At 40.8% G+C, this 15348-nt stretch overlaps 1 protein-coding gene across 2 annotated transcripts in view; it reads right to left on the reverse strand.

The window, feature by feature from the left end:
• Positions 1-7062: 7062 nt before the first annotated feature.
• Positions 7063-15348, reverse strand: part of SCFD2 (sec1 family domain containing 2) — a 475629-nt gene continuing 467343 nt past the window's right edge. Inside the window, exon 9 of one of the 2 annotated variants that reach the window (XM_077136863.1) lies at positions 7063-8097. In XM_077136863.1, coding sequence (XP_076992978.1) covers positions 8005-8097 — 93 coding nt within the window. In that variant the 3' untranslated portion in view covers positions 7063-8004. The remainder of the gene's footprint in view (positions 8098-15348) is intronic. The other variant, XR_013165880.1, reaches the window with a different exon arrangement.

Genomic DNA, 15348 nt, shown 5'->3' on the forward strand with positions numbered 1-15348 from the left:
CGAGTTCTGTATGCAGTGTTCTGTATGCAGATATGTCAACTCACACACTCACGCAGTGTGCAGAGAGGCACCAGTTCCTCCTTTGAAGGATGGGCACGTTTCGTTGGGCATCTGTGGTGTAGTTGTGAACTCAACTATAGCCCTAGACATCGAGTAATTTTAAGACTGTATACTTTTTTTTAAGACTGTTGCATTAGGTACAGGAAAAAATAATGTATCAGTTGCTTTTGGTGTGATTTGTGTAAAGGGCTCATGGCAGTGATGTTGGGTTCCTTGCCAGGCCTGGCTGAGTCATGGCTATGGGTGGCTAAAATCCACAAACATTGTCTCATGGTGAGTGTGAACAGAAACAGGGGCTGCCCCACCAAATCCCCCCCACACACACACACAGATGCACTTTAAAAAGCCACCTGTGCTTTGGCTTAAACTGTAATTAATTTATTTTATGTACAATAAATCTCATTTTAAAAGAGTTGACGCCTGAGTTGGTCTTTATTGAACTGTTAACTTCTTTCCTTTAGATGGTATTACTTAGTATCTTGAATTTACTGGGCATGTTGAGTTGGGCATTATGCCTTCCGGGGTTTATTGCTTAAGTCTCATAACAAACCAATGAGGTATATTCCATTATTATCCCCATTTTACAGGTGAGGGAACATTCTTTCAGTGCAAGTTAAATAACTTGTCAAAGGCCACAGCCTATAAGCATTTTAAACTGTAATTTATCTGCTGCTTCAAGAGTAGTATACATCCTATTTTCAAGAGTAGTATATATCCTATTATTTCCCTTCATGGTCCCCCAGAAAGACCTAAGACAAATATGCCTGGCTATATGTTTTATCCTAAGACATCTCAGCAAAGCCTTGAAGGTAATAACGTTTCTACACAAGATTATTGCTTCTCCACACATACTCTGTTGGGTAAACCTCTTTGCATTTGTTGCTTTCAAAATATTCACTTGATCCTCATTGTAGAAGCTCATAGCCATTGAGCTGGGGCTCTCCCAGGAGCCTCCCATGGAGCTTTTGCTCCTAGTGCACGTGCTAACCCTGCCAGGCTTCTCATCTGCTTCCATCCAGGCCCCGGAGACCTCTCACGCAAGCTAACCGAGCTGAATAAGTCACCATCTTTATGGGCAAATAATCACACCTTACATTTGTTTGGGTAGTGTTTTCTCATACCTGATCTCACTTAATCCTCAGGATAGCCCTGTAAGGAAGGTGGGGGAGCTATTACCATTTTATAGGTGAGACAAATAGGCTCAGAGTTTTGAGTGATATCTTCAAGTTCACACAAAAGGTCTGAATTGATGTCTTCTGACCATATTCAATGTTCTGAGTCCTTTATAACATTTCATATATAAAATACTGCTGCACCTGTGGGGCCTTGGGACCATGGGACAGCTGCCTAAGTGAATACCTAGTGGTATGGTGCTAGGCTTTCGAATCTGTTTTCCCACGGGATAAATATCCTGACCACTCTAGCTAGACAGGGCTTCTGGTGATGTCTCACACCAACCTTATATTGAAGTATAGTAATTTTCTATACTTCAAGCCTAACCTCTAAGAAAGATATGTGGGTGTTAACATGAGATTCTATAATCATCTCAATTCAAAGGCAGTAGCAATTTAGGTTCTAAATCCAACTAGGTTCTACTCTTATTTCTATTCATTCTACGTGGTTGTATTAAAGTCAGTGAGTGAGAGGTTAATCTTCCTATGCTTAAAAATGGTCCATATTCTGAAATTAAAGACAAGAAAGCATTCTCAGGTAGGCTTTACTTTGCCAAGGTGCTGAACACTGCTGTACTTCCATTTCTTACTGGCACACTGCTTCCCCAATTTCCTTTCCAACTGCTTCACAGGTCCGCAGACCTCTTGGGCGAACTTCTCCGGCTTCCCTGCTGAGCTGCACGCTGCACCTCCTGATCTCCTGGCCTCCCGCACAAATGGTTGCCCCTCCCCTTCCCATCCCTGTGCTGGACTCACTCTCGCAAACTTCACCTTAGACGTTCAGGCTGGAGGGGGCTCAGTGCTCTCCTCCAGGCAGAGAGATAAAGTGATTTGCTCAAGGCCATTCTGGAGGAGGAAGAGAGAGAGAAGAGGGGGGAAAAAAGAGAAAGATTCTGGGCTGGAAACCATCCAAGTCCCAGTTCTATGCACTGTCCCAGTCCTGTTTGAAAGATATTACTATCTCCATTTTAGAGATGAGGAAACTGAGGCTCAGAGGGAATAAATTACCTGCGTAGGGTCACATAGATAGTAACAACTATTGTTACTATTTATTAAAAGCCTTTGTTTAATGTGCTGGGCATTATAGGAGGTATTTGAAATAAATGATTTATTTGCCTCAATAACCCCAAATCCATCTTTGGCCCCTTCCACAGATAAGGAGAAGGAAGGCTCAGGAGAGTTAAGTAACTAACTCAACTAAGACGTGGCAGATACAAGACCCCACCCATGTCTGTCTGATGCCACAGCCCAAACCCTGGGCAGTCACCCACTGCTTCCCAGCTCTGCCTCCAACATGCAAAGTCCCCCTCGGAGCCCTTCTCTTGGCTTGCAGACACTGGCCCTAGCCCATGATCACTTTCCTGTTTTCCTGAATCTCCCTTTTGCTACCGTGGGCTTGGGGTTCCTCAGTGGTCCCGCCCACCTCGCAGCCTGGGCCACATCTGCTGTTGTCATTAGACGGCTGCTTGCCGGCCTTGAGTCCCAGCTCACTAATAAAAATGTCCAAGCAGGGGTGGGGGCCCCAGCACAGCCCTCCTGTCTCAGAACCGGATCCACGTCTGTCGTGATGTCTGGCTTTCCAGTTTCCTCCCTGCCTCAAATAAAAAACACTCGAACACTCTCCAGCCTGCCGGGCACTGCGCGCTGTGCAGGGACGGCTAACCCTTCCTGACTTTCCCGGGCTTCCTGTAGCCTGGTACATACAAGGTGCCTATCAGCACATTCACACATCCCAGCCAGCTTCTAATCCTGGGGTTTAGGAGCTGTGGGTGTATTTATAGTAGTTCCCTTGCTTTGGCAAAAAATGAGATTTTGACATTCATCCTACGCCCAAGGGTGAGAAAACAATTGTGTTTTCTGGTCATAGAGCAAGACTGTAGATGTCTCCCTCATAAATGAGCAGTTGGGTGACTGGGACACCATCTCTCTGGGCAGAGGGACTATTTCCTGGCAGGGAGGAAAAGGCTGCTCAGCAGAGTCTCTGAGGGTCCCTTGGGAAATGGCCCAGAAGGACATACAGAGCTTGTTCTGGTTATAATAAATAATCCAGAAAAGCTGGTGTTTTCTGCACTGCTTTTAGGATCTAAAGAGAGAAGTTTCCAGAAAGTTCTTATTGTCCTGGTTACTTTCCTCAATTCCATTAGAGGAGACTTGATTAGGGTTATTACCGACTGTTGTAAAATTCCAACCACCGCCCTCCAAGCCCACTTTCCAAATACTCTGTAAATATTCCATCATCTGGTTTTGTCTTTTTAAATTTCTTTGAAAGTAGAGAGGGAGTTTCTTGGGCCGGGACTGTAAGCGGCATTTATAATACTGGGTTATTTACTGTCACGATTCTGTTTCTGGTAACCAAGACAAACATAAATAACAGAGGTCTTGGGGGAAGCTTGATGGAATTCTTTGTTAATGGGATGCCATTTTAATGGAGAGGGCCATGGTGGAAAGGAAGTCATTTTTTCTATTTGCTCTGGTCCTTTGGTGAGGACCCCCAGCACTTCCAAACACTGTTGTGCCAGCTATGTTTGCTGGGATGAGTACTCCACAGAAGGAGGGTTTACAAAGGCAGAAGTCAATTGCTGCAAAGTATTTACACCTCTATGAACTGTGTTAATAAAGAACAGGCCTGTGAGGTCCTTGGCAGAGAGTTTGCATTTGTATGTGCTTGTTTTGGCTCTGGCCAGCTAGGGTTGAGGTGGTAAACACTCCTGCCCAGGCCTGAGAGAGCAAAAATCACCACTACCCAACTCCGCTCAGTGTTTTCAGTCACCTTCAAGGGGCTGACATCTGGTGGGGAGAAAAAAAAATCCCTTTAGAATTGATACAATTAGATGAAGGTGGAAATGGAAAATCAGAGTGTCAGTCTTGGATTCTACACAACTACTTTGCAGCTGGAGAAAAGCTCTATTACAGACATATGGCCCCAGGTGAGCAATTGTCACACATTTATTACCAATAATGGTGACTCTTGTATGCGCCTAGCAAGCTTGCCATGTGCCACATTCTAAAGGCTTTACAGGTATTAACTCCTTGAATTTTCATGACAATCCTAGGTGGTAGGTCTACCATTACCTAATTTCATTAAGTCAGTTGAGCTCAGGAGATGTGAAATATCATGGAAGAGGTGGCACTTAATCCGGGCCATAGAATCAGGCTCCAGCCACTGAACTACTGACCTCTGGGCAATCCCAGCATAGAAGCATGTGCCACCAAGCTATTATTCCTCTTTCATTTTCTCATCTTTATGTGGATTCCAGGAGTGCTCCAAATTTCCTCTTTATTGACATTATTTTCCTGTTGATACTCGGCCTCATTTGGTGAGGTAACTTCCTTGGTGGCTTCTATAGTAAAAATCCATATTTATTGGATGCTATAAGCTAGCTGCTATGTTAGGGATGGTGTGGTGGTTGGGATCTTTTTGATTGTTTCCATAGAGTTGTGACCCACCCAATTGTGGGTTGCAACTTTTGATTAGCTGGTTTCCATGAATACGTATCTCCACCTATTCAAGCTGAGGTTGTTTATCGGAACCCTTTATGAAGGAACCATTTTGGAAAAAGCTTTAGAACCAACAGAGCCCACACAGCCAGAGATCTTTGGAGATGGAGAAGGAAAATGTCCCTGGGGGAGCTTCATGATACAAGAAGTTGGAAGAGAAAGCTAGCAGACACCACCATGTGCCTCTCCAGCTGACAGAGGTGTTGTAGACCCGTCAGCCTTTCCTGACTCAAGGTATCTTTCTGTGATGCCTTAATTTAGACATTTTCACAGCCTTAGAATTGTAAACTTGCAACTTAATAAATTCCTCTTTTTAAAAGCCATTCCATTTCTGGTATATTGCATTCCAGCAGCTTTTTCAAACTAAAACAGATGGCTAACTTCTCAAATCATCCCTCTTGTGAGTAGGTACCATTATTATCTGAATTTTACAGATGAATCTTGGAGAGATCTACCCTGCTCTGAGTTGGGACTTCATGATGGTTAATTTCATGCATCCACTTGGCTAGGTTATGGTGTCCTGTTGTTTGGTCACGCAAGCACTGGCTTGCTTGTTACTTTGAGGGCATTTCAGAGATGGATTTACATCATCAGGCAACTAATTGCATCTAAACAGCTGATTGTATCTACAGTCAACAAAGGAGATTGCCATTGGCAATAAAGGGGATCTCCTCATCCAATCAGTTGGAAGTGTAACAGCAGAAACTGAGGATTTCAGAAGTAAAATTCCTGCATTTTCTTCAGCCAGCCACTCAGCTGGTTTCATATGGGGAATACATCTTCACTTTCACTTGAGTTTCCAGCTTGCAGAAACCCTAAATAATTTGGACTTCGCAATGAGAGTCACATGAGTCTCTCTCTCTCTCTCTCTCTCTCTCTCTCTCTCTGTATATATATATTTCTTATTGGTTCTGCTTCTCTGGAGAACCCTAAATAATATGGGCTTAAATCCAGAGAAGACTTCAGATTCCTGTTCTAACCCGTGATCCTTTGCACTGGAAAGCGTGATGTGTTTCTCCCCCAGTCCCTCCCTCTCACATGGCAATGAATACAAAAGCAAGCTAAACCAGAAAGGCCCGTGAGGCTCCGCCAGGGGTACAAGGCTCTATTTACTGAATCTCCTCCTTTTTTCTTATCTGTTCTAGGCCCTTTGAAGGATTTACACCATGTTTCCATCATGCTTCTGCTTTTTAATCAAGGAGCAGTAAGTACTCTTTTCTGGGTCTCCTACCTTCTTATCTACAACCAAACTCTGGTTATTATAAGCTTCTTCTAGCTCACCTTTTCTCCACCACCTGATTGCCTGCTAATTTCAGCCACCCAGTGACCACATAGACGAAAAAAGATGATTAAAACCATACTTTTTGACATTTCCCTGACTACCACTCAGAGACTACCATTGGTTATATTTACTATGGTACTGACAGCATTTTGAGGGCATAATGATTGCTTATGATACGATTTAAAATAAGTAATTTCCTTCTTTTTTCATTCGAGTTTAGAAGCTTTTAAATATTTTTAAAATAAAAAACAAACAAAAATACAATTAAAGTCACAAACGTAATTTGCAAATAAATGTTTCCCACAAAACCAAAATTCTAACAATACAGAAGTATATAGTGGATGCAACTTACCTTTCACATGCTATGCTCCTTCTCATAGGTAATTCCTAGTTAGCAATTTTGTTTGTATCCTTCCAGAAAGTTTCCTTTGCATATAGTCATATGGTTTAAAATTTAATTTTGAGTAGACATTCTTACAGGGACCGAGTGTCAGGAGAAGCACTAGCTGCCCATTCTGTGATTGCCATAGAATAAGGGATGTGTCTGGCTTGTTCACCACCTATCACATCCCAGAGCCTAGCAGAGTGCCTGGAATGTGGCAGGTGATACTCAGTATTTGGTAAATAAATGCATGAATGAATACAGACTTGAGTCATATAACAGGTTATGTCTCATTATTTTTTTTCTATTTTAGAAAATAGTAATCTTCCCTGCTTTAATTATAATTTCTTTGGGGCTACTATAATTTTCTTCCTTCTTCAAATTCAAGATTTCCGGGTTAGGAGAATTTAAAAAAAAAATCTTATTTAAGGGCCATTAAAGTACTGGTTTTAGGTGGAAAACATACTTGGGCAAGTATGTTTGTCTTTAAGTATTTATATCTATAAAAATCCTGCTTTGATTATATCTCAGGATGATTTTCCAACCTCACAGTTTCTTCATAAAATGACAGTGTTTCGTATAGAGAACTAAAATCAGAGACACTTGAGTGTTTTGGTTTTCATTTTGCTTCCTCTACCCATTTAATCTGCAACAGAATCTGTTTTCAGCTTTATTTCTTTATTACAAACATCTTTTGGGGATGCCAGAGATTTCTACCAACCGTACCCCTTACCAATGTACGGGTCTGGGGCAGTTCATTTTTTTCCGGAATTTTTATATAATCTCACTAGTTGATCTTTTTTTTTTCCTATGGTCAGAAGGAAAATTGAGACTTACAGTAAAGAAAGCTTTATATTTCAATGCAAATTTGAAAACACAAAGGTCAGAGAGGGGCTGGGGTTACAACCTACACTCCCAGGGACCAGATATCTTGTAATGGGGTCTTTGGGAAAGGAGGAAACCTTTTATAAGCAGAGACAGCCCCGCAATCAGCCTCTGTCTCACTACCATTCCAAACAGGCTGGCAGCCCTGCCCCGTGAGCGAGCTGGAACAATGCAGCCCTTTGTTAAGGCCGGATGATTTATAATGGACACAGACTACCAGCGCTGCCCTGACCGCTACCCTCCCCCTTCCCTGTCTTTTCAGAAATGTTTCAGATCAAGAGAAAACAAAGCCTCAGACCCTATGTGCAATGTGCCCTTCTCGCTTAGATAATCTTAAGGCAAACCACACTTTTCTCACACTCATCATAATTCAAGGAGCAGCATGCCTGGCTTCTCTTTGAACAATTTCAAATCAGAAGACTTGTGATCTACCAACACTTGCCAAAAGGCATTTATTCAGAATTAATGAACTTGCAGGTGGAATTGGGAAATTCACAAATAGGGGGCTAAGGATAAATGGGAATTATCACTAATTAGGATAGCGAAAGACAGCCTGACACCTTTAGGACAATGAAAAAAAATTCTTTTTTGAAGAATCACAGCAATCTAAGCCAAGTATCTCTGTGTCTGGCTACCAAGACCTTTCAGCAAGAATTCAATCATATCCACAATTAGTAACAGGGACACTTTGGTTTGGGAGGGTCAGGCCTTATCTTCTTAGATGCTCAGAAGCCAAGGTCTGGATGCAGCCGGTCAGTTGCAAATAATAGCTCAGGAATGTTAAGTGGTTTCAGGAGTCGAGTGGACAGCACAATCACCTAAGAACAGGAGGGGGACAAACACAGGCAGGCCATTAGGGAAGCCAATACCAAGTTATTAGAGAATGAGAAATAAAAATGCGAAGAATTTCTTTGGGGGAAGGTATGGAGAGGGGTATGATGAAGGAAAAGACAAAAGGCAGCAGGTTGAATGGCACATGGTGATAATTTCCTGGGGGAGGGGTAAGTGCCCAGGGTGGGAAAGCGTGGTCTATGGGACAGCCGGACTGTCAACTGAACCTATAGCCAACAAGACACTAAAAATGACTGAGACTGACACTGGAAGGATGCACTGGAGAGGCTGACCCTGCCCACCACTTTGCTGTTGAATTAAATCTGATCGCACTGTGGCTTTCTGATCTAATTATTTGACCTTAGTATCAAGGTTTCTTGGTTTTTCAGGGAACCTTGGGAGAAGGTACCACCAGGAGGTAGCTGTTGATAATGAGGATGATGATGATAGCAGTTAATATTTATTAATTCTTAAGATGTGCCAGGCACTGAGGATGATCTCATTTCATTTCCATATTTAATCCTTATAACAACCTTATGAAATACGTACATTTATTCTCCCTATTTTGCAGATGAGGAAAAGAAAGTACAGAGAGGTTATGTAACTTGCCCAAGGACACACAGCATGTGTTTGAACCAGAAATCCCACCCAGGCAGCCTGGTTCCAGCATACCAGTACCTCTTCTAGTCACTACTCAACCAACAAGGGGTCTGGGTACAGTTGCTTTATGCTTGTGATCCACACTGGACTTTTGGGGCTTTCTGACCTGCAGTTGTGGTGACCATTCCTGCTTCCCTACATCTGGACCTTCATTCTGGGCACATTTCTCTCTGCAACACTAGAAGGGTTTTTTTTTCTCTTCCCCATGGCTGGGCTGGGGGTCTGGTGTACTTTGTAAGGGCCTGGTGAGGTTTTGCACAGCAGGTATTTGACACCTGCTGGATGAGGAGGGGACTGTGGGAAACTGGGCAGGAAGTTCTAGAGTCAGAATTCCACTGCCCAGCACCAGAGGGAGGCAGCTGATTCTCAGCCTCGGGCCAGGCTTCTTCACCTAGAGATACTGTCTGACTGTGCTCTCTGGAGCAGTGCAAGCTGGCACATTATACTGGCACTATTTCCCTGAGCAAAGTTGTTTCAGGTATAATCAGATTAATTAATTAACTCCAATTTCAATTAAGCTCCTTGGTTAAAAACAAAGAACCCATACTCCAATGTGGAGGAAACGCAGAAGGGAGAGAAGGAAGCATTTTACAGTTTTTCTTGTTAAAGAAATGAGGCCTATTAAAATGTTTTCCTCTTAAAACAACAGTGTTTGCAAGCATCTATTTCACTTGTTTTTACAAGGGAGATATCTTAAATATATGGTTCATATTAGCCACATCATCTTTTTGGCAGGAAAAATTTCACTGAAATTTGGCCTATACATTTTTTCTTGAAAGCCTTGACAGTGTGTGAACACAAGCATCCCACGATCATCCTGAATACGGTTGAAAGAGGAAGGCTACATCATGTATGTCACCAGAAGGAAAGCAAGAGGATAAAAACTGGGACCATATAACTTAGCAAAACCTACTGGAGAATGATGGTGGTTAATTATCTAAATACAAGAAAGTTATTACATGAACTAGAACAGTTGTACATTACTATTACAAGGTGTTAACAATAGGGTGGTATATGGGAAACATATAATTAATGTCAACTAAGGTCTACAGTAAACAGTAACATTGTAATATTCTGGCATTAATGGTAACAAAGGCATATACCAAAGCTAAATGCCAATAATAGGGGGACATAGGGGCATGGAATTTTTTCTTCAGAAGAAATGAGAATGTCCTCATATTAAGTGTAATGGTGAATGCTTAACTATGTATTGTACCAAGAACCATTGACTGAACCCTTAGGATGGATTGTATGGTGTGTGAATAAAATTGTTAAAAAATAATAGTGGGAATGAAGTTGGAAATCAATAATAGGCGGAGTGCCAGAAAATTCACAAATACGTGGAGGCTCAACAACACACTCCTAAACAACGACTGGGTCAAAGAAGAAATTGCTAGAGAAATTAGCAAATACCTCGAGGCGAATGAAAATGAAAACACAACATATCAAAACTTATGGGACGCAGCAAAGGCAGTGCTAAGAGGGAAATTTATTGCCCTAAATGCCTATATCAGAAAAGAAGAAAAGGCAAAAATTCAGGAATTAACTATCCATTTGGAAGAACTGGAGAAAGAACAGCAAACTAATCCCAAAGCAAGCAAAAGGAAAGAAATAACAAAGATTAGAGCAGAAATAAATGAAATTGAAAACATGAAAACAACAGAGAAAATCAATAAGGCCAGAAGTTGGTTCTATGAGAAAATCAATAAGATTGATGGGCCCTTAGCAAGAGTGACAAAAAGAAGAAGAGAGAGGATGCAAATAAATAAGATCAGAAATGGAAGAGGAGACATAACTACTGACCTCACAGAAATAAAGGAGGTAATAACAGGATACTATGAACAACTTATGTTAATAAATACAACAATTTAGAGGAAATGGACGGGTTCCTGGAAAGACATGAACAACCAACTTTGACTCAAGAAGACATAGATGACCTCAACAAACCAATCACAAGTAAAGAAATTGAATTAGTCATTCAAAAGCTTCCTAAAAAGAAAAGTCCAGGACCAGATGGCTTCACATCTGAATTCTATCAAACATTCCAGAAAGAATTAGTACCAACTCTCCTCAAACTCTTCAAAAAAATCGAAGTGGAGGGAAAAATACCTAATTCATTCTATGAAGCCAACATCACCCTCATACCAAAACCAGGCAAAGATATTACAAAAAAAGAAAACTGCAGGCCAATCTCTCTAATGAATATAGATGCAAAAATCCTCAATAAAATTCTAGCAAATCGTATCCAACAACACATTAAAAGAATTATACATCATGACCAAGTAGGATTCATCCCAGGTATGCAAGGATGGTTCAACATAAGAAAATCAATTAATGTAATACACCATATCAACAAATCAAAGCAGAAAATCACATGATCATCTCAATTGATGCAGAGAAGGCATTTGACAAGATTCAACATCCTTTCCTGTTGAAAACACTTCAAAAGATAGGAATACAAGGGAACTTCCTTAAAATGATAGAGGGAATATATGAAAAACCCACAGCTAATATCATCCTCAATGGGGAAAAATTGAAAACTTTCCTCCTAAGATCAGGAACAAGACAAGGATGTCCACTATCACCACTATTATTCAACATTGTGTTGGAGGTTCTAGCCAGAGCAATTAGACAAGAAAAAGAAATACAAGGCATCAAAATTGGAAAGGAAGAAGTAAAACTATCACTGTTTGCAGACGATATGATACTATACGTCGAAAACCCGGAAAAATCCACAACAAAACTACTAGAGCTAATAAATGAGTACAGCAAAGTAGCAGGTTACAAGATCAACATTCAAAAATCTGTAGCATTTCTATACACTAGCAATGAACAAGCTGAGGGGGAAATCAAGAAACGAATCCCATTTACAATTGCAACTAAAAGAATAAAATACCTAGGAATAAATTTAACTAAAGAGACAAAAAACCTATATAAAGAAAACCACAAAAAACTGCTAAAAGAAATCACAGAAGACCTAAATAGATGGAAGGGCATACCGTGTTCATGGATTGGAAGACTAAATATAGTTAAGATGTCAATCCTACCTAAATTGATTTACCGATTCAATGCAATACCAATCAAAATCCCAACAACTTATTTTTCAGAAATAGAAAAACCAATAAGCAAATTTATCTGGAAGGGCAGGGTGCCCCGAATTGCTAAAAACATCTTGAGGAAAAAAAACGAAGCTGGAGGTCTCACGCTGCCTGACTTTAAGGCATATTATGAAGCCACAGTGGTCAAAACAGCATGGTATTGGCATAAAGATAGATATACCGACCAATGGAATCAAATAGAGTGCTCAGATATAGACCCTCTCATCTATGGACATTTGATCTTTGATAAGGCAGTCAAGCCAACTCACCTGGGACAGAACAGTCTCTTCAATAAATGGTGCCTAGAGAACTGGATATCCATATGCAAAAGAATGAAAGAAGACCCATATCTCACACCCTACACAAAAGTTAACTCAAAATGGATCAAAGATCTAAACATTAGGTCTAAGACCATAAAACAGTTAGAGGAAAATGTAGGGAGATATCTTATGAATCTTACAATTGGAGGCAGTTTTATGGACCTTAAACCTAACGCAAGAGCACTGAAGAAGGAAATAAATAAATGGGAACTCCTCAAAATTAAACACTTTTGTGCATCAAAGAACTTCATCAAGAAAGTAGAAAGACAGCCTACACAATGGGAATCAATATTTGGAAACGACATATCAGATAAAGGTCTAGTATCCAGAATTTATAATGAGATTGTTCAACTCAAGAACAAAAAGACAGCCAACCCATTTACAAAATGGGAAAAAGACTTAAATAGACACCTCTCAGAGGAGGAAATACAAATGGCCAAAAGGCACATGAAGAGATGCTCAATGTCCCTGGCCATTAGAGAAATGCAAATCAAAACCACAATGAGATATCATCTCACACCCACCAGAATGGCCATCATCAACAAAACAGAAAATGACAAGTGCTGGAGAGGATGCAGTGAAAGAGGCACACTTATCCACTGTTGGTGGGAATGTCAAATGGTGCAACCACTGTGGAAGGCAGTTTGGCGGTTCCTCAAAAAGCTGAATATAGAATTGCCATACGACCCAGCAATACCATTGCTGGGAATCTACTCAAAGGAATTAAGGGCAAAAACTCAAACGGACATTTGCACACCAATGTTTATAGCAGCGTTATTTACAATTGCAAAGAGATGGAAACAGCCAAAATGTCCATCAACAGACGAGTGGCCAAACAAACTGTGGTATATACATATGATGGAATATTATGCAGCTTTAAGGCAGGATAAACTTATGAAGCATGTAATAACATGGATGGACCTAGAGAACATTATGCTGAGTGAGTCTAGCCAAAAACTAAAAGACAAATACTGTATGGTCCCAATGATGTGAATTGACACTCAAGAATAAACTTGGAATATGTCATTGGTAACAGAGATCAGCAGGAGTTAGAAACAGAGTAAGATAATGGGTAATTGGAGCTGATGGGATACAGACTGTGCAATAGGACTAGATACAAAAACTCAAAAATGGACAGCACAATAAAACCTAATTGTAAAGTAATCATGTTAAAACACTGAATGAAGCTGCATCCGAGCTATAGGTTTTTGTTTTGTTTTGTTTTGTTCTTACTATTATTACTTTTATTTTTTTTTCTCTATATTAACATTCTATATCTTTTTGGGTTGTGTTGCTAGTTCTTCTAAACCGATGCAAATGTACTAAGAAACGATGATCATGCATCTATGTGATGATGTTAAGAATTACTGATTGCATATGTAGAATGGTATGATTTCTAAAAAAAAAAAAAAAAATGGACAGCACAATACTACCTAATTGTAATGTAATTATGTTAAAACACTGAATGAAGCTGCATCTGAGCTATAGTTGTTTGTTTTTTTCTTATATATTTTTGTATTTTTTATTTTTATTTTTATTTTTCTCTATATTATCATTTTATTTCTTTTTCTGTTGTCTTGCTATTTCTTTTTCTAAATCGATGCATATGTACTAAGAAATGATGATCATGCATCTATGTGATGATATTAAGAATTACTGATTGCATATGTAGAATGGAATGATTTCTAGATGTTGTGTTAGTTAATTTTTTTTAATTAATTAAATAATAATAATAATAATAATAGTGGGGTGGGATAAAGGATATGGGATGTCTGGGTTTTTATTTCTTTTGAATAATGAAATGTTTTAAAATTTATTATGGTGATGAATGCACAACTGTGTGATGATGCTGGGAGCCAATGATTGCATACTTTGGAGGAATTGTTCAGTGCATGATTATATCTCGATAAAATTACATTAAAAAAAAAACACTTCCTGGCTGACTGAAACAGGGCTCCCTTAAGGCAGCCTTCAGGGTCTCACATGGGTGCCCTACCCCAGAGGCAGGAGGGACTTTTCAGTCTTTGTTCTCAGGTCTGCCCTGAACTCCTGCGCCAGCAGCCCAGCCACAGACAGACAGTCCTCTCCGCTTTCCACTTCCCCAGCCCATCCCTGTAATTTGTAGGTTTCAGGATCTCCCTATTCTATTTCCGCTGAACACAGAGGAGGCAGGGCAGGCTAGGATTTTGGTTTCATATTCCTCTGACTTCTAACATTGAGAGGCGAAAGGAGCAGGGGATGAATGTCCTCCCCCTCCTTCCATTTTTCTTCTGGGAGCTTCTTCCCGGTAAAAGTAACCAACATATGCACAGGCACCAACGCGCACATTCACCCATCTGATGAAGTGTTTTTTGAGCATGTACCATAAATGAGGCATGATCCATCCCCACTAGCACACGTTTGTATACACACTCCTACACACACTCACATACCTGTGTTAAACATAAAAGGGGTATATCACCAAATTAAACAGTGGATTAATTAAATGGACATGAATGATCTGTACTGGACAACAGTGTGAACCATCTGACCTGCTTTCAGGGGTCAGTGTGCTGTGTTTTTAAGGCTCTTGAAGTACGAGATTTCAGGCCATCTCTTCACCTGTGTCCCCCACCCTCACCCCTTTTTTTTAAAGTCCCCTAACTTCTCTCTCTGAGATTTTCTCATCCATTGCAGAGTAACCTGGAGCCAGGTTTTACAGTCAAGATTTAGGTATTCCTGAATTGCTAAGGCTATGGGCAAAATTGTATGTGTATAAGCATACATGTGGGGCTGTCTTACAATCACACCCTCAGAAATGCAGAAGTACCCTGAAAGCATGTGTTGGTGACCTGCAGGCACCTATGAACCCTGCAGGATGGCAGGATCAGCTTGCTCACTTTGCTTTCCTCTTCTTTCTGGGCTGGCCCTTCCCTGTATTTACTGTGAGGGGCCCTTCCTGTCATTTTCTTCCCACAATCACAGGCTTCCGCTGGCTTCTCTGCCTACAGTCCAGCTACAGAGTCAGCCGCTAGAGCTCCTCCGTCCACCAGGTACCAAGGCGAGAGCAGACTGGCTGGGGTATGGGCTTTCCCAGAGCAAAGAGAAGCCCAGAAAGTCTCCTGCCTTATGTCTGTGGCCATTTGGGGTAGGGGTAGGAGGAGCTGTCCTCCTTGATCCC

This window comes from Tamandua tetradactyla, chromosome 19 (assembly GCF_023851605.1).
Source record: "Tamandua tetradactyla isolate mTamTet1 chromosome 19, mTamTet1.pri, whole genome shotgun sequence".
In the NCBI taxonomy this organism is placed as follows: domain Eukaryota; kingdom Metazoa; phylum Chordata; class Mammalia; order Pilosa; family Myrmecophagidae; genus Tamandua; species Tamandua tetradactyla.